Source organism: Triturus cristatus, chromosome 9, assembly GCF_964204655.1.
Source record: "Triturus cristatus chromosome 9, aTriCri1.1, whole genome shotgun sequence".
NCBI classification, from domain to species: Eukaryota; Metazoa; Chordata; class Amphibia; order Caudata; family Salamandridae; genus Triturus; species Triturus cristatus.
Window position 1 is genome coordinate 1,043,760,791 of NC_140592.1, and position 20,498 is coordinate 1,043,781,288.

At 42.5% G+C, this 20,498-nt stretch overlaps 1 protein-coding gene across 2 annotated transcripts in view; it reads right to left on the reverse strand.

Moving 5' to 3' along the window:
* DISP2 (dispatched RND transporter family member 2) overlaps positions 1 to 20,498 on the reverse strand; it is a 320,137-nt gene that overhangs the window by 227,245 nt on the left and 72,394 nt on the right. For both annotated transcript variants that reach the window (XM_085626880.1, XM_085626881.1), the window contains exon 2: positions 19,270 to 19,728. In XM_085626880.1, coding sequence (XP_085483006.1) covers positions 19,270 to 19,728 — 459 coding nt within the window. The remainder of the gene's footprint in view (positions 1 to 19,269; positions 19,729 to 20,498) is intronic.

Sequence of the window (20,498 nt, forward strand, 5' to 3'; positions counted from 1 at the left end):
AATTACGTTGGTTATACACAATAGCTCGCAGCCCCAGTAGCAATCACCAGGGAGAGCCTCTAAGGTAGCGCAGCCATCGGGAACAGTCGTTTAAGTATTCTGGGAGGGCGGGAGTCCGGCGCGACTAGAGCGTTGACCCCGCTACTCCCAAGATGGCGCCCACTGCCGCCAGACGCCTGAACAGATCGTCCAATAATAGGTAGGAAGCGTGTAAAGAGTGTTAGAGTTCCTGACTACGTTTCCCGGTTAATCTTAAAAGAAACCCCCCAAGAAACAGTTCACAACAGTTGAAAGTCTAAAAACACCTAGGAGAGTAAACTGCTAAAAGATGCCGTCAAAGCAAGTTCGCAGGTAATTACGTTGGTTATACACAATAGCTCGCAGCCCCAGTAGCAATCACCAGGCAGAGCCTCTAAGGTAGCGCAGCCATCGGGAACAGTCGTTTAAGTATTCTGGGAGGGCGGGAGTCCGGCGCGACTAGAGCGTTGACCCCGCTACTCCCAAGATGGCGCCCACTGCCGCCAGACGCCTGAACAGATCGTCCAATAATAGGTAGGAAGCGTGTAAAGAGTGTTAGAGTTCCTGACTACGTTTCCCGGTTAATCTTAAAAGAAACCCCCCAAGAAACAGTTCACAACAGTTGAAAGTCTAAAAACACCTAGGAGAGTAAACTGCTAAAAGATGCCGTCAAAGCAAGTTCGCAGGTAATTACGTTGGTTATACACAATAGCTCGCAGCCCCAGTAGCAATCACCAGGGAGAGCCTCTAAGGTAGCGCATATATATATATATGTATATATGTATGTGTATATATATATATATATACACATACATATATATACACATTATATATATATATATATATATATATATATATATATATATATATATATATTCTTTAGTGCATATATAATGGAGTGAACCTGATAACTTGTCTATTCTTCGAAAGTTGAGATAAATTCAACAAATTGAAAATCAGTTGAATGATTAATAAGATGATGTAATCATTAAATGTCAGGCACAAGGTGCCTATATAGCAGAGAACTCTGGGTAGTTCCCAAGTTTAGGTTGAGAGCAGCTCCTGTATGGATCCCCCTACAACACCAGCAACACTCTAAATTTCCATCCATGCCCAGATAGTACCCTATACTGGATGCTCCCATGTGTTTTGACAAAGCTAAACCTCTCTGCAGAGCTATAATGATAGCTAAACATGTGTCAGGGGTTACTTTTATCCATTCCATGTTGGCTTAGAAAGTATTTTACTATTACAAAGCAGTAATTCTGTGCCTGGAGTGGTAAAAGGCTTTTGTCGATTTACAGCTCAGCTTGAATGGCACTATGCTTAAAGACTTTGCTGTAGAAATGGCAAAAGACTTTGTCCTTTTCTATTTTGATGTGGATGGCACATTGATAATCCTATGCCTCAAACCTTTGATAGAAAAGCAGATATTTGAGGTGTGCAAATTTAGAGTGTTGCTGGTGTTGTAGGGTGCTCCAAACATGAGCTTCTCTCCACTTAAACTTGGGAACTACCCAAAGTTTTCTGCTTCTTTTTTTGCATTATTTATGCGGCACCTTATGTGTGATAGGGCATTGTTTTGATATATATAATATACAGATATACAATTTATGTATTTTTTTACTTTAAGGAAAATTAGTAAAGTATAATATAAATTACAATTATTTTAATATTGTTTTTAAATTATTTATGTTTAAATAAACATATACACATACATATATATGTGTGCATTTTTTAAAATAAGTATAACATTTCTATATACATTTTAATTATTTAAAAATATTCAATTTACATTATATTACCGTAAATGTTATTATATTTAATATTTACTATTCTTAACTAAATAAATGTGAAAAAAAATGGAATCGATATTAGTGTACAACGATATTTTTTGTTAGATATTTTTGTCAATTACATTATAAGTATAGGAAAACTATACTTTTGTGCTTGATATTTTTTAGACGGTATTTATATACCACGATATTTGTGGTTTCGATATTTTTTCAGTGTATCTGAAACATCATGATTCTGCAATGTGGCCTTTTCTACAGTATCATAAAGGGCTGTTTACTTGTAACAGTGCTGCATTGTTGAGCCTGGATCCCAACAGTGGGCCACCATATCACACTATGCTTGTTACAATAAGAAGATTGTCTTCCAGATAATGGGTGCATTGTTATTTATTTAGTGTTTTAGAAAACATAATGCACAATACCTTGTTTTCTATCTTGAGCTTCGCACAACTATTCTGCTAGTTCTGAGCATTGTAAATGATAGCTGTTACTGTTACTCAATTTAATGGTACTTGGTTTACCAAAGTATGAAGCATGGCAGGCTGAAGCGACTTCACCAGGACATTATATGGTATTTATCAACCAGTTAGCGGCCATTAAAAAGTCTGCAGCATGTACATCCAGGTAAGCACAGAATCGAGGGAACTGCATATCCCCTTGTTCTGGACAGCATTGACAGTTATGCGGTTTTGTCTAATGCACATTTCTTTTTTATCTGGTACTACGCGAAGCCATCATTTTAAAAGCTCAAATATCATTTTTTTTTTCAATAATAAAACTGAAAGTTTGGAGTGACCTTATGGGGAAAAGCCAATACAAATATATCATAAAAAGCCCAGTTATGCTGAAGGGAAAGTAAGTAATAACTTGTGAATGTGATGAATGAAATGTGACTGAGGTTTTGACCCAAAGTGTAAGTTGTAGTGTCATGTCTCTCACATTCAGAACTTTCATTTTAAAAGTATTAATCCTTGCCATCCAGGAAATGATCAATTTCCATGCCTAAATGTACTTTTTAATGGCAGCTTTTAAAGGGGTGTAATTGGTGTCACAGGTGATCTTTACCCCCAGGTATTTGATATATTTGTTGGCACAGGGAAACAGAAATGACCGTTCTAGGACTTTAGTCTCATCTTTTGGGAGGGTTAGGTTACCAGCTTTGGAATTCTCAAAATTGATCTAATAGCCCCAGACTAATTCAAAAGAATTAAAGAGATCAAGTCTTCGCCGGGCGGGATGAGAGTGTTGACCCTAGCGTAAGAAGAACGTTATCAACATACAAGTTATTTTTATATTTTAGGAGCCAAACTGGATGCCTGTGATATGATTTGCTTGACTAAGACTGCAGGCGAGGGATTCTATAATAAAGGCAAACATGAGTGTAAGAGGGGGCAGCCCTGTGTGGTGCACCTTTGCAATTTGAATATATCAGATTTAAGGCCATTTAGGGCAACTCTTGCTGTATAGTTTGAAAACATATTTAAGAAATGCAGGCCAAATACCATTATCTTTTAAGACTGATCACAGAAAAAAGCAAACCACCCGGTCAAAGGCCTTCTCTGCAATCAAGGGACATGAGAATCACAACAATATCCTTATGGGAGGCCTTTTCAACCAGGTGCATCGCTGCCCTTATAGTATCATGTGTGTGCCACACCTGTACAAAGCCGCTGTGGTCTAGGTAGATCAAAGATGACAATACCGCATGAAGGTGGGAAGATAGAATTTTACTTTAAAGCTTAGTGTCTATGTTGAGAGGCGCTACAGTGCAGAACTATGCATAGAGTTTAGCTTCCTTACTAGTTTTAGGGATAATTGGAATAAGGGCTTCCTTCATTGTGGATGTTATAATCTCCTTGCTAGTACAAAAAAGTAAAAAGATCAGGCAGTTTTTTGGGATAATTTATGAGAGAAGGTTTTGTAAAACAAAGCAGAAAACTCATATGGTTCCAGATCCCTATAGGGCTTCAAGTGCTTGATAATGGCCTTGACGTCCTCAACCTAAATGAATTGATCCACAGTTTCCCAGTGCCCAGAGTTCAATTTAGGGTCTTAGAGTCTTTACAAAATGTAGGAATAGGCTGAGTCCTTCCATTTACTGATGAGTACTATCCATGAAACAAGCAAAGGCTCATCTTTAAAGCTTTAATTTTCTTACTGCAGCGTCCTTCATGTGCAAGGAAGCTTTGTATATAAAGCTTTTGTGAATATATTTCAACTTTTATTTTCCAACCTTTGTCCTGATGTTGGGTACATTATTTCATATGTGCTTTGGAGATAATAAATGTATTCCAATATCAATCTTGTAATGTAGGGATATTGCAGAAACAAAAGAATTCACTGCTGAAGTGCTTGGACCACTGTTTAGCTTGTGAATGAATTTGAGACAAAGACCCATCATTGCCAAATCCTGGAATGGATACAGTCAAATTACACATAACTTGCTTATGTTTGAGGTGAACAAAGTTGAATGGAGTCATTTTGATAATGTGTCTTGGAAAAATAGAGATCTGAGGCTCAATTAAATGAAACTTAAACAGTGTCACTGATCCAAGTGAGGAGCTTGGACAGTGCTTCAGCACTTGGGTGAGTTTCGTGAGCCTGATTAGCTCCGGGGATGAGGTGCATTACACATTTTTCTTTGTATGCAATTTGTGTAGATGGAGTTTTTGAGTGATGGATTTCTCCAAATGGAATTCTTGTGTGAAGTGTGAATAAAATAAGTTATGAATTGATTAAATCTGCAGATGTGACTATCTGGGTGTCCGTTGAGTATCATGATATTTAGTGTTTGACCTAGAAGTGAACTTCCTTGTAGAGGGGACGCAACACAAGCAGTTACATCAGCTTCCAGTGGATCCAGGGGGACCTCCTCGGAGGAAGAGATAAGTAAATTGTGAATAAGTGCAAGAGACGTATTTGCACTATGCACTTCCTTCAAATTATTTAGGTTTGATGAATGCTAGCTAAATTCACTATAAACAGTGAAAATCAGGGAAAACCAATGCTATGTCATAGTGTGCTTGGGGTACTGCTTAGCACCACAAGGCATCCGAGGTTTTTAATTTCGGGAAGGTAAAAGGATAGCTCAAATATGATATTTCCACCTTTCAGTGAAGTAAAATAAAGTGAAATGCCTCCTAAGAAAAGATCTACCTGTTGAAGTAGACTTTTCAGGGATCTTAATTCAATCTTCATAAAAAGGCACTAAGAATTAACCGGATGCCAACCTTCCTAACAGATAATACAGACTTCACAAGTTTCAGCTGTTAGCAACCACTGCTTGTGGATGCTAAAATTAAAGTACCAACATAGCAAAGGTGAAGGTCCAGGCTTCTGTTTTAACCATGAGCAGGTATAAAAGTGAGATGAGGGGTGTGGCTGAGACACGGATGGAGTAAGATGCTCTTCGCATCTGCTCCTCATCCCGACGGCCGGCCAAGCATACGCAGCAAAGGCGGGACCTCGGGGAAATGGCCAGACCCTGTCCTGGGGTGAGTGAGGCCCCCCACGCCACCTAGACTGCCTGTGCAAGCTCCCGATCCAGAGCCGGGGTTGCCACGAGGGATCTCCCAGAGGGAGCGGCTCTGTCCGCCTTCTTCCCTGACAGAGCCAGAAAACATTGTAGTGGCCTGTGGACTTGGCAGGGAGGACCCGGCAGCAGATTTGCTACCCAGTGGCCACCCTTGAGGAACCGGGGGTAGAGGACCGGACCCTGCCCGTCACTTAAGCCCCCCTGATTAATCTGGGCCCGGCAATGATCAAGGCGGCCCTCTGGCCCTCCAGCCTACCTGGCGAGAACTTGCTCCAATGGCGACTGGGTCCCGTGGTGAGTCGGATCCTTTGCTTGCTGCCCCACGCTCTTCTGCATCAGGGAGGGAGCCCTTGGAGACCAGGCTCCTCCCTTGAAAGATGCTGGCAGTTGTGGCTGGCAAGCCCCGCATCAAGCCGCCATCTTGTGGGCCCTCTCCTCGTGAAGGGAGGAGAGCCTGCCATGCTGTTGGTGCTGGAATTGTGCCGCAGTGCCCTGCTGCCCCTTAGAGTGGAGGCGACATGATCCGCCCCTGGCCCGGAGGGCTTGGCACTGCGGCAGACCAGGAGAGGGTAGCAGACACCACCTTCAAGCCTGCTTGCACGTTCCTGAGGCCGGGAGTTTGACACCTAGGTGGCGTAAATGGTGGTGACGAGGACACTCGTGGTTGGAGCGGGGGTGCATCTGTGAGCCCTGTTGTGAGAGGAGGATCGGCTGTGCATTTAGCCAGCTTACTGGTCCCCCTCCACTTCTTCGCTGCCCTTTGATACTTGCTGGTGGTGCGGAGGAGATCTAATCCTACTTCTTTAAGGGGGAGCTACCGTAATTTGAATGGTTCCCTTGGGGTGAGCATTGTGGGAAATCAGCTGCACAATACCGTTGGAGCTTCAACACATCTTTACCCCTTTGGCCACGGGCGGGACTGGGGCCCTTAGACCTGGACCGTGCAGGCTTGCATTGGCCCCTGCCCATAATACCCATCCCCTCTGCGCCCCCCATTGCCTGCACCTTCTTGAGGGGGCAGCTGGGACAGACTTGATCGCTGGGGCACTCTCCCCCTTGAGTGGAACTTTGCTGGCCCTGGCAACTGCCCAGTCAGAGCGGATCATAAAGATTGAAGGGAAACCTGATCAAAGTATGCCCGCACCAAAGGGGGAAAGACACAGCCCCTCCTGCCCCTAAAGAAACAACGGTTGGCTCGCTCTGGGTGAAACCACCTTCCACTGCGGCGGCTCAACAGACCACCAAGATGGCGGAGTCCCCAGCAGGGACTGAGGCGAACCCCCTCACACCATCTTCAATGACCAATTTCCTCCAGGAAATACAGACGGGAATTGGTTCACTCAAATCTGAGTTCAAGTCCTGCCTGCAAGACATCCGGTGCGAGGTGTCGGAAATCAGAATTAGATTCGACGACCTAGAACGGATACTACACACACGGATGGAGGATCAGGAGGAACTCTGGCGCCGCGTGGCAACACTCGAATAATCTACGTATCAGAGGGGTCTGTAGGGGTGCGGAGGGCCAGGACATAATGACTTACACGGTGGAACTTCTCCAGGAGATATGAGGTGAGGAGGACGCTTCCCCCCTACACTAGATAGAGCACATCGAGTGCCTGCCCCTCGTGCCAATTCAAATCTCATCCCTGACATCTTGACTCAAGTGCATTTCTTCACGGAGAAGGAGGCAATTCTTTGTGCATACTGGGAGAAAGTGGATTTCTCCTATGGAGGACACCCCATACAAATGTTCCAGGACCTGGCCCCAGTCACTCTGTGACGATGCAGGGATTTCAAATCAGTAACTGACAAACTAAAGGATCTTAAAATAAAGTATCAGTGGGGGCATCCCTTTTCTTTAAATTTTGGGAGGGTAAACGTCTGTCTCTTAGATCCTTGAAGGAGACTCAGCAGCTTCTCCAGTGGTCAGTCCGACCTCGGGGCCTACCGCCCTACCCTCCCTAGGACCTCTTTTCGCCCAGAATGGCCTACAAGGCCTCCCCCCGGAGGGTGGATTTGGAGGCCAAGTGATACCTCACAGCAGACTAAACAAGACATGATCCACCATCTTCAGTCCATGGGTGGGCTGGGTCTTCTTCACCTTCTGTTCATCCTGCACTTTCGTGAATAAGATTACATAACTCCTGGATCACTTTGAATTCCTGGCCTGAGAGCAATGAGTCTCAAACCTCATGTGACTATGCTCATTTTGGGTTACTTGTTTGATCTATGCGTATGGTTATCTGTAAAGAGAGTTCTCTTTAATCTAGCTTAACTCACCCCCAGACATGACTTTGTACTCTGAAATCCCAGGAGTTTTTGGGGGAGCGTTAAGTCGGACTCCCCGATACTATAGAGTGGGCCGGCTGCTAGACAGAGTGGGAGCGACCTATTAGATGATCTTGTTGGCACACCCGGCCCTTCAATTGGTCCATATGAGAAGCGACTTCCTCAGAGTCGCCCTGGTACATATCAATGGGCTTCTCCAGGACTGGAATGGTCTATCAGGGCCCTGTTGGCCTGTTCTATATTTGAATAGTTTTTTTTCTTCAATTCTTTTCCCTCTTCCCCTTTCTCTCTGTGAGTCCATTGGGTGGGGGGGGAATTGGAAATCACCCCGCTGCTCTGCTTCCTTTTTGCATACGGCCTTGACCGTGGAGAGTGTTGTGCTCAGGGACCTCAATCAGTAGACGTTTCCTCTCTTACATTTCCCATTCACAGCAACACCTCGTCAGCCAGGTTGGGGGGGCTTCTGGGGTGGGGAGATATTGTTGTAAAATGGCGTCCTTTCTCACATCTAATTGACCATGGCGCAGATTAAATGTCTTTCCCTTAATGCGAAGGGGCTGAATGCGCCTAATAAACAAGAAGCTCACCTCCTAGAGGCAGACATAAAGTGCATGACACACCCTAAATACCCAGGCCAAGCATAGGCTTCTTCATCATCTTAAACAGCTAGAGTGGCCATTCTCCGCAAGCCAGGCATACGCATACATGGTACTCGGGTGGTCTGAGACAGGGAGGGGCGGTATTTAAAGCTTCTGGTCCTTCTCCATAACAGACCTCTCACATTAGGCAACATTTATGCGCCTAATCACTCTCAAGACACATACATTAGGACTTTATTAAAGGACCTGGTCTCTCAAGAAGCGGGCCTGATTCTTCTTGGGGGGGGGGGACTTCATCCTTATCTGGGACCCGAGCCATGTTTGCAGTGCTCAAGCACGATTATGAGGCATTGGGCCTTCTGGATGCATGGCGTGCAGAACCAGGCACACAGGATTATACGTTTTATTCACATGTCCATCGGTCCTACTCGCGTATAGACCACTTTTTCTTATCTCAATCACTTATATGTTTGTTAGAGTCCGCATACATATCAGACATATCGATCTCGATCATGCCCATCTTGAAATCACCCTGGTAGGCCTGGGTACGATAACACGCTCAGTTCCTCTCTGGAGGCTTCCCTCCCACATCTTGCAAGATCAAGTTAATGTGGCTGAAATACGTCAGACAATCAAAGAGTACTTGGAAACAAACGACCTTCCCAACACTAGCGACCAGGTATTCTTTGACGCATTTAAGGCCACTATCTGAGGCGTCATTACCTCAATTTCAATTGCCCGAGGGCATTAATCTCGCCTGGTCAAAGCCGACCTTTCCCGAGTTATTAAAACACTAGAGAGAGAGGAGCACACCGCTCCCTCCAGAGAGCGTCAAAACCGCCTAGCCTCGCTTCGGGGTCAACTAAAAGCACTTCGGGTAAACAAGGCTGAACACTCACTCCTCCTGTTGAAACAAAAGTTTTATGAAGGGGGAACAAGGAGGGCTCCTTATTGGCTCGTCGGCTCCTTATGCGCATCTCTTGGAGCCACATCTCCAGGATCAAGACCGGGTGACAAATGGGCCACATCGAAAGCGGATAAGCAACAAGTTTTCTCCTCCTTTTTTATGTCCCCCTATGATCAAGGCGAGATCTCCTTAGAGGAGATTGAGCCCTTCCTTGCCTCGTGCACTTGGGAATCTTTGCAATCGTCTCATAATCAGAAACTAGAAGCCCCGATTACCCCAGAAGAACTTCTAAAAACTTTAAAAAGCATGCCGCTAGGTTCTATGCAGATTAGGCCTGGGACCAGTGATGATATCTTGTATAATGGCCTCTTATATGTCACCTTCGGCCCGAATAAAAATTAATGGCCTTCTCACTCCCCTGATTCAGATCCACAAAGGAACGCGTCAGGGGTGTCCCTTGTCACCCCTGCACTTTGCCTTGGCTATGGAACCGTTAGCAATTGCAATACGCCATTCAGTGGTGATTAGGTGCATCCCATTTGCGGGAATTGAACATAAGCAGCTCTCTTTGCAGATGACCTGCTCCTGACTCTTGCTGACCATCAGAGTTCCCTCCCCACCCTCCTTTTCATGCTCTCTAAATTTGAAACTGTCTCGGAACTAAAATTAACATTAGTAAATCACAGGTATTGAACATCACCCTTTCCCCTCAGAAGATTGCCAAGCTAACTGTCCACTCCCCGTTGCAATGGACTCCACATTCTATTCAATATCTGGGGCTCAACCTCACAGCCACACTAGATTCTTGGAATCAGGCTAACTGGCCGGAGTACAGATGCTCTCTCCGAGTGGATCTTAGAAGATGGAAGTCGCTCCCAATATCGTGGTTGGGCTGTCTCAATGCGGTAAAGATGTCTATTCTGACCAAACTATTGTATCTCTTCCAGGTGCTTTCAACCTCTATCCCTCAACGGGACATCCTAAGCCTTCAGGCTGAGCTCAATTCCTTCATTTGGGGCAAGTGAAGACCGAGATTCTCGAACAAACTTTTAATGTCACCAAAAGACCGAGGAGGTTTTGCATGTCCCAATCTCCTTGTCTACTACTGGGCATCGCACTTGCGCTTTATTTCAGAGTAGGTAGTTCGCAAAAGCGAAAAACACTGGTTTCATATGGAGAGGGCAGTGACTTGTTGCCCCTGTGGGACCTGGCTAGGCTACCAAAGAACGCGCGCCCTCAAGGTGCCTATATCGCTACTCCCACAAAAACGGTCTTGGAGAAATCGGACAGGATAGCGATTAGTCACAGGCTTACTTCATTCCCCTCACCTAACACCCCCTTGGCACGTAACCCTGAGTTCCCCCCGGCTTTACAACCAAACTCGTTTAGAGACTGAGTAGCAGAAGAGTGTCATACGATAGCGGACCTCTTTGTGGGAGAGACCATTAAAACATTTGACCAATGTAGGCAGGACTATCATCTTCCCCCAGAGCACACTTTCAGTACTATCAAGTGAGGCACTGGCTACATACAACCGGAAATACGTTGGGAGCCAGGTGCACATTGACCCCTTTTGAACTGCTAGTACGATCTCTCGATGGCTCACGAGGCCTGATCTCCCACACCTACAAAGGTCTTGCAACACTCCTGCCCCCTGCCTTTACACCCATACCAACGGAAGTGGCATGTAGATATTACACTTTTAAAACCATCACACAACAGGAATCTTCCTACAAGGTGATGACACGATGGCATTATACCCCGCTTCGCCTCCAGAAAATGTTCCCAGCTTCCAAGGCACTGTGTTGGTGATGTAGGGCAGACACAGGGTCATTCATCCACATTTGGTGGTCATGCCCACTTCTGACGTTCTTTTGGAAAGAGGTGCTGAGCCATATTAAGGATGTAATAGGGATTCCCATCCTGAGCTCCCCTGGGGTGGTGGTCCTGGAACTTCGACCTCAGTTCCTTAAGGCCATGACCCACTCAGACTGGCGTTTAATACTCCACATGTTAGGAACAGCAAAACAGATCATCGTACTTCACTGGAAAAAGACTCTAACCCCTCCATCTTTGGTGTGGCTCACCCGCCTCTGGCATGTAATGGCGATGGAGCTCCTTTCCAGCCGCCTTGTACATGCTGATGCCAAATTCACACATATCTGGCAACCCCTGGTACAACACTTATCTAAATTAGTACACGCTTGCTCTGTTCCCCCGTCTATGTGCCTTTCAGTTGTTTGAAGATGCTTTGCTCCCAAGAGGGGAGGATCCCTCAGAGTGAGGCATACCAAATAAAGGCCTCACTAAACACCTGATGCCTCTCCTCTGTGTCTCTATACGAGGTGGGTCATCTCCTGGAGCCAGAGGTGAGGTATGTCTCCATGCACAGCAACGTGAACATCGCCCTCTCTCATCCCTCCCCTCTTCCCCCGGACTCTTACCATCTCCCATTTGTTTTTTTCCTTTTAATTCTTGATTTTCTTTTTTTGTTCTTTATTTTGTTGTTGTGGTTATATGGGTTTGTTTATTATTTTTTTTATTACTGATAGAACGGTTGTACAAGGAGGAAAATGTATGATATAATCTATGTCGCTATATCTTTATTAGCCTAACTCTCTGTTTTTAGATAATGTCACTACCTGTTAATGGGCAAGCCTGGACAATGCTTAGCGGTTTCTTAAGCTGATGAATAAGCATTATTGTAGCAACATGGACTGAAGTGTTTGTAGTCTCCTTGCTTGACGCTAATATTAACACTGTAAACGTTCTATGCTCTTGTTGATTGGGAAATTTAATAAAAGAGATTTTAAACAAAAGTGAGATGAGTGGGCAACTTTATCGGATGTGGGCACCTGTTCACAGATGTTTCATTTTAAATTGCTTTAAGAGGTAGTGTCTGGTACTGAAGCATAGTAGAGCCAGATGTTTATGTACTCATGATTGTACACAACTAGACACCTCAAATGTCAGAGGTGTTAGAACAAAACTGAGAGAATGGCAGGGCACCTCATTTATACACCTTCCCCTTTTTGTGGTGCTATGTGTCCTCATTGAGGCTACTGCTGAGAGAACCTAATGTCTATGAACATGATTTGTTGTGGAATTGTGTCAGTTATATATCTTTTCTAAGTAAGCTAACTTAGTAACAAGTGGTCTGTTTTTTTTTAAATCCTATTTTATCATCATTTCAGTCCTCCAGTACGATACTTTTCACAAAAACCTCCCATTTATTATGATTACTGCATTTTACAATTTTAATTGGATTCATCACTGCAGTGCACATGGTCGAGGCATCTTTTTTGCAGTGTTCCATAACAATTAGTACAGGTGTGAGCAGACCATAGAGAATGGTAACACACAACTGGTTGTAAACCCTCCAAATACGTTTATGGGTCATCATGAGTTTATCTGCTTCATGTGGGGTATAAGTGTGTTCCCTCCTGGGGGTGTTTCCTCCAGTTCTTAAGTGAAACCTTGCATGTGGCTTCCCAGGCTTCCAGTTTGAAATACATAGTGGCTCTCATGACTAAGGCACAAAAGGTTGCTATCTATGCTGCTACCCAACCAACCACATCAGATCTCCATACCTTGGTTGAGGGGGTTTCTACTGCCCTCCAATGCATTTCTGTTCTACATTTTTCCAGTAACAGGGCTTAATTTACAAAGCCACATGTTCCAGGTTGTTCCCTTCCCCTGTGAGGAACAACCTGAATAAGCATCTCTCCGGGGTCACATCACTGCGAAAATCATTGATCTGCTTGAGTATCTCAGTCCAATACACATGGATGACAAGGCAGCCCCATATCATGTGATATCATGTAGTAATGGTCCATGACAGCTGGGGCAATGTCCAGAATTCCTTCCACAGGAGTGGGGTAGGCTCCATGCAGGAATTACATTGAATTAATTTGAAGCTATTTGTTATGGACACTGAAACCACACAGTGCAGTATTTTATCCCAATGATCAAACAGTGCACTCCAGAATGTTTCTGAGGTTATTGTTGCTCTATGTATTTAGTTTCCATTCCTTTGGGTTGGGGGGTCAATTTGGTGACACATTAGGGATGTGATGCAATGTAATAGTGCTTCCAAATGCCCATTTGTTGAAAAAGACAAAATTTGTCTAATGCTAATCTGCTCCTTCTGCCTTTCTAGAGCAATGTTGAAAGGAGCGTGTGTATTTTGTTTTAACAATGATTGGGATAATATTGCTGCCAGACTATTAAAGAAGTATAACAACGTAGTTGGTAATATCATCTCAGCTAACGCTATCCTACCTACAATTTGTGAGTCTCAAGGAGACCTCTTTTAACAATCTTTGGAGAACTCTTTTAACAATCTTTTCACTGGCAAACTGCTCACATGCCATTGTAAATGGGGTTCAATCTGCTCTTGGTTTATCGCCCTCCACAAACTACAGCCAAACTTTCTGCAACTCTATTAGAAAATATAAGAAACTTTGGTCTGAAAAATAATCATACCAAAATCTAAGGATATTTTAACTTGTGGTTTGAATCTTCCCAAAAAGTCTTGCTAAATTCCTTTAGAGATTTTCAGGGCTTGATTTAGAGTTTGGCCGATGTGATATACTAAGTCACAAATGTGATGGATGTCTTGTCCTCTGCATTAAAAGTACGACAGGATTCAATGCATTTGTAATACTGCAGATTGGATATCCATTCTGTTTGTGACAGAGATTCCCATTCACCGAACTATAAGTCAGGCCCTCCATCATGAAGCTACACACCAGGGAAGTCATGTCTTTGATAACCAATTCATCTCAGCTGACATGCACTGAATGCACTCCCTGTCCAAATATACCTTTGACATTGTCTCATCATGTGGGGTACCTTTATCTGTTCAGATTTCAAAACCATCTTGAGCCCCAGACTCAGCCTCAAGATTCACAGTTTTTGAGAGACATTGGAGCTCAATTTCCATAGAAGAATTAGTTGGCATTGTCTCATCATCTTTTCAAATGTAATGTCCAAATCCAAATGTCAAGAACATTAACCATCTTCCTGCGGCTCTAACCGTAACTCCATATGTAAGCCCTGGTTTTCCACAGAGGTCCAAACTTTTAAAACCAAAATGAGGAGGGCATACTGCTGCTGGTGGTTTGATGATTCTTAAAATTCTTAATTACTTTATAACAAAGCATTATTTATCTACGAACAATGAATACACTTAGCTAAACATAGATATTATCAGAGTGTCAATCAGGTCCCCAACTAGCCAAAGAGCTGTTTAAAGTTATTGGAGATCTCACAGCCACTTGGGTCAATCAAGCCCTATTCCCATTTTCACAACACCTCTGTGAAACCTTATCTGTTGTGTTATTGACAAGTCCATTAATAACCAGGGGCCCGATTCACAAAAGTAATCTGAGAATACCAAAAGTCGTAAAGTTAGGATTTTGTCTCATATTACTTTTGTGAATCGAGCCCAAGGCTTTTACTGAGAAAGATACTATCCCCACATGAAGGCCATTACTTTGGAGGCTTTATCTTCATGCATTATGACCAACAATGCAGTGTCTATCAGCTTCTCTTTTACAGAACTTTTGGTCACAGACGTGACACAGGCCATCTCCACTCCAAGCCACTGTATCTACGATCCACCATCATGTTCATCCAATTTGACCATGACCTTGCATCTGACATTACCGTATTGTTTAACCTCTCACTCGGATAAGGAAGGATCCCTGACAACTGGAAGTTAAGCCTTTCTTAAAAAGCCCAGGTTGTCTCCCACCAGTCCCAAATATGTCTGTCCCTTCTAATTACTGCCATTTCTGACAAAAATGTTGGTAAAGCTATTTGTTTAATCAACCTCAGTTTTCAACTACTTACGTGTTCCATCCTTGGCAAGTCTGATTTAGCTCAGGCCATAAAACTGAGCTGTTTGTCACCTCTGTCTTAGATTACATCAGCCGGAGTATTGACAACGGTGACATCCATGGCCCAATTTCATTAGATCTTTTGACATTTTTTTAATACTATCCAGCATGCCATTTTTCTCTCCAGACTGAGTGATCTAGGGTGCAATTGGCTTTAAGTTAAATGAATTGAATAATGTCCTTCCTCTCGTACACAGATTGTTTTTCTTTCCCATTAAAATTGGTGTATGAGTTGCAGAGTACCTGAGTGTTATTTAACATCTCTCTGGCACCCTTTGCCCAACTACTTCAACCCACGGGTATTCTCTTGTATATGTATGCTGGCAAAACCCCAATTTATCTAAGCTTCAGCAGTCACAACTTTCGCTATTGGTTACAAAACTCACATTAGTTCTCCATTGGATGGCTGTCAATGACCTAAAATTAAACTTTGTTAAAACAAAGTGATTATTACAAGAAATGATATCCACAAGTTGTACTTTTTTGCCTGCCCTAAAGCAATGACTCCTTGCCCTCCTCCCTAAAAGGTTGTGCTGAATCCAGGTATCCACATTGATGTAGATCTTTCCTTAGAATACCAGGTCTCCAAGGTGGCCAGTACATGCTTTTGGCAGCTGAAGGTCTTGTGGAAAAGTTTACCCCATATAGATAGCCACTACTAACACATGCCAATGGTCTTAGCCGTCATTCAAACTCGTCTAGATCATGGCAATTCCTGCTACTTGTGTATTTTTGACAAAGTCATGAAGCTTCTTCGGTTGGTGTAGAATACGGCTGCTTGGCTATTGTTGATACTTCTACCTGAAAACATATTTTATCAGTCCTAGAACCGATACACTGGCTACTTATTAAGAAGAAGACTGTATTTAAGGCTATGACAGGCAGTTTTGCATCAGGTAGTCCTCAGCTCTTTCTTCAGGTCTTGGCTGCTAAATTTCTTCTATACATATCATCCGAGACCCATTGTTCTTGTAGCCTTTTCTGCTGGACATTAGTTAATCCCAGACTTCAACTTTGAGCAAGAAAAGCCTTCTGCATGGTGGCCGTTAGGCTATGGAACAAGCTCCCATGTGAGTGAGTCATGTTCTATCCCTGCTCTTCTTCTCTTCCATACATTTTTAAAAATGTAACTTTTTTTACCTTTCCTATTAAATGTATGTATTTAACTCTTTTCTACAGGAGTTCTTTTAGTTTAGTTCAAAGAAACATCTGTGAGAACATGCGCTTAGAAATATAAATACAAATACATCCAGAAAGGGACAACACTGCAGAATTATACAGAACTCCTAATTGACCTATTGCATTGAGGATGTTGCCCTCTGTAAGGTCCTTACCCACATGGTATATCTGGACCCCAAGATACTTGAAGGTCAAGGTACGAGGATTCAGGGGATTGTGAATGCCCATTGTTGTTCATCTACGTTTGTGTCATAAATAGGAAACAGATACAATTTTCCCCGATTTACTTTTAAATCTAGTAGTTTACCGAAGTAGTCTAGTTGTTTGTTTTCGGAAGTTTTAAGGTACAAAAGAACATCATACATATATGGGGGTATTCTGTCGGGGACACAACTATGTTTATTTCTCCTGTTGCTCTGTATCTCTGAAAGTGTTCTGCCATAGTATCTTTGGCCAAAGCAAACATGATCAGTAATAAATGGCATAGTTGGATAAGCCCCTCGTCATCGACCACTCCTCAAAATATATCTTCCCGGTTTGCACTCTGGCCATGAGTCCATATACAGCTGTTCAATTCAGTTTAGTATTGTTGGTTCAAATCCATTTTTTTCAAGTCTGCATAAAGATATGGCTGGCTAAGTGAGTTGAATGCGTTTTCTAATCCAGTAGTCTGTTAAATACCTTATCCACACCATTTTTGACATCAGTTTGATTTCCAGAAGGATCGCCTAAAAAACCAGCAGAGCCTAATAACTAAGAGTAAAGTTTTTGAAGTTCAATGCATTTTTTATTTAATGTTCCATTATATTTAAAAAAACGTATCAATGGTAAGAACGAGCCCCACTCTTTGCCTATCCCCTGCCCCTCTCCTGTATCCTCCAAACCACTAACTTACGTGCTTCAACAGGGGCTTCAAACTGCAGTCCTGCCACCTGTGAGCAGCTAAGTACTACCTGTTGTGTCTGCCCACACTGCTCTTTATTTAATATAGCAGTGTTCATTAAAACCCAAATTTCATGTTTTCATGAACAAGCAGCTCAGCCGTTTTGGCTTCACCAGACTCCTGATGATAAAAGGATGGGCCCGGGGAGGCTGAGCAACAATCCATCTACAGAGTTTTGTTTAAGAATATGACAAACTCTCTGTAGGCGGATGTCTGAATTGTTCAAGTGCAAGAGGCATATTTCAACTATGGTCCCCTCAGACAGGTATGTGAGCCAGTGAGTACCGGTGTGAGAGTGAGTGTATATCTGAGTGTGTTTGTGAAAGATTGTGTCTAACTGTGACTGAGTGAAAGTGAGTATGTAGGAGAGAGTGAAAGAGTGAGGGTGTGAATGAGGGAGTGAGGTGGTTTGAGTGACTTAAAAAGAGTGAGTAAAAGGGAAGGAGAGAGAGGCTGCATGAAAGCGTGAGAGTGTTGGTTGTCTTTGTAAGTATGTATGAGCAAGGGAAAGTGAGAGTGAATGAGTGTGTGTTGGCATATTATTGAGAGGAGTATGAGTTAGAATGACAGTGTGAGGGAGTGTGAATGTGAGTTAGAATAAAATAGTGAGGGAGAGTGAGTGAGCAAGCAAGAGAGTGTTTGTGAGAGTGTGATATGCTTGCGAGTGTGCTGCTGGCCGTAGCATACTCAAGGTATTTGTGGTTTCTGCAGGTACCTATGGCCTCCTACCGACACAGGCCTATTGTAGCTAATTTTTGAAAGGGAGGGCACTCATAGCATACTGTAATTTTTGGAATAAGGAGGCACCCGTGGCAAACAATGGTGCTTGTATACTAGAGATACTTATTGGTCTACGGGGTTATCATGAAATACTGGGAATCGGGAGGCACCATGAGGAAAAGCTGACCATGACATACTTGGATTAAGCCAAGAAACCTCCCACAGCAGCTTTGTCTAAAATGTATAAACAGACTTGTTAAGCTCACACAGACTATAGAGTAGCCAGATGCAGAAGGAACGGGAAAAAGAACTGGGAGAAACAGGTGGGGGCACTACAAGTGTTTGGACGAGAAACAGGCTTGTTGCCACCCACTGTTGTAATCCAACAGCTATACAGTATCTTTATGCTAAATAGTATTTTTTTAATCAACAAATGGTCAATTTACGTATCATCTGTGAACTAAATACTTAATGGTGTGCTATGATAGCTTCACAAAAAAAGTAATGTTTGTTTCTTACATTTCAGTCTTCATTGTATCCTTATTGCCTTAGCTCAAAAAACTTTCAATAACATGCACAGTAGCCACTCTCAAGCGAAATCTTCACCTCAATAGATATTTTAATGTTAGCATTCATTTACTGCTTTCGCCACATTTTCCTGGTACTATGAAAGGAAGGATTCATTCCACTTCACACTGTATATTTGGTTGACAACAAAATATTTTGTTGGAAAGTAAATATGAGGTACACACGCTAACCTAAAGACAGCTAATTGTTTTCGTAAGTGATTTCTAGTGCAGCATGACATTTGTCAACCAAATATCAGCCTATCACAGTATGCAAGTAGAGTGAAGTCAAAGATGCAGGTCAAAATTTCTCACTAGAATGCAAAGTAAGCCAAGATATGAGTTTTATATGAATAGATAGGCAGAGATTGTCACAGATATCACCAAATAAAAAACCTTAATTAACCAAAACACCATCACAAAGGAAAATGTTGAATGATTTGGGTTTAAGAATTGAACTTATTTTCAGGTGTTTATTGTTCAACATTATCACTTAAGTAATGAGAGATGTTGCCTTCTGTTAGTCCTTCTGCTGTATCGATCTTGAAGCAGTAATTTGGATTTCAGACTCCTAACTTATTTTGCATATTGATCATGAGAAAGTAATAAATTCACTGCACTGCATACTTAAATTGCATCAAGCTGGAATTAAGCAATATGTACCAAAAAGACATTTACTTGACTAGATTCAGTTCAGTATATTATCTTCTGACATCCAAGTTAACAGTTGGGTTGAAGTTTCGTACAAACAGCTCATCTACTATACAAAATCTTGTTCTGAATATATGGGGCTTAGAAAATGTTTTATCTTTACCTTATTGATACAATGTGATGTTGCTTTGCTCGTCTCTGCTGCTGGTCACCTGGACACTGTTTCCAATGAATTTCTGAGGTCTGCTTCACTGAAGCAGATGGGGAGGGATTCAAACTTGATTGGTTAGAACACATATTTCCTCTCTCTTCGTGACCTGGCAAATGTGGCATTGTGTATCTGTCTTTGGAATCTATTTGACTACAATAACAGCATCTCCGATTTGGGTTTAAATCCATTGTGGTAGAAGGCACCTGCCCATTTGTTCTGTTTGAGGTTGCTCTTTGTGAGTGGCTAGAGGAGGAAGGCAGAGGGTCTCTTGGAAATACAGGAGATGCATTAATTGGACATTGATGTATCCGACAAACTCTTTCATGGGATCCTCCTCCACAGAACGAGTCAGTCCTTGTGATGCGTGGTACATTTTCAAACGCTTGGTTAACTTCTGGATGTGTAGTTGACCTGTGAGAATAAATGAAAAGAAGACTGATTTAATAAGGGCTATCTGAGAATCCACAGTTTTACTGCAGACTGCTAAATGCTCACATGTACCTCTTAAGCCCCAACAAACAGTAGAAAGCTCCACTCGACCCAGCAGTGATTTGGTGCAAAGTATATTCAAAGAAAGTTACAATGGGAATGTATCTATTATATTTATTATGTAGTTCATTGGACCTTTGCAATCCTAAATACATGAAACATTACAGTATTCACAGTACTCAAAATAAATACCAACAAAGAAAAAAGTTGTCTTAGAATTGCCAAACTTCAAACTAATAGAATAGTTTTCTTCAGAGTGAACTTTAAGAATTATGCTGATCCAGGGTAGAATCTACTGGCAGAATGCTTCTACCATATTATCTGAATATTGGAGGAAAATCTCACAAAAAATGCAGATTTTCCAGTTTTAATGGGTACAAAATCAGAATTATATTAAAGAAACAGAGGCTAATATTTTGCACTGTCTCCTTTAAGGCCCTCATACACAGCAGCAACAGAGTACTTAGATTTAGAATAGTACAATAAAAAACATTAGAGAACTCTTTAGAACATGCATATAACCATTAAACCAGCAGCCATCTTCCTTCTATTTTTGCTGCGAAATAACTCAAAGTTCAATCCAAATCTCAAGAAAAAACATAAGTCCTATTTTGCTGTGAATCCGTACATGTTCTCCATAATGACAGGAGACCTTTCTTCGAAGACCTTTTCTTGACTTTGTCCTGGAAAAC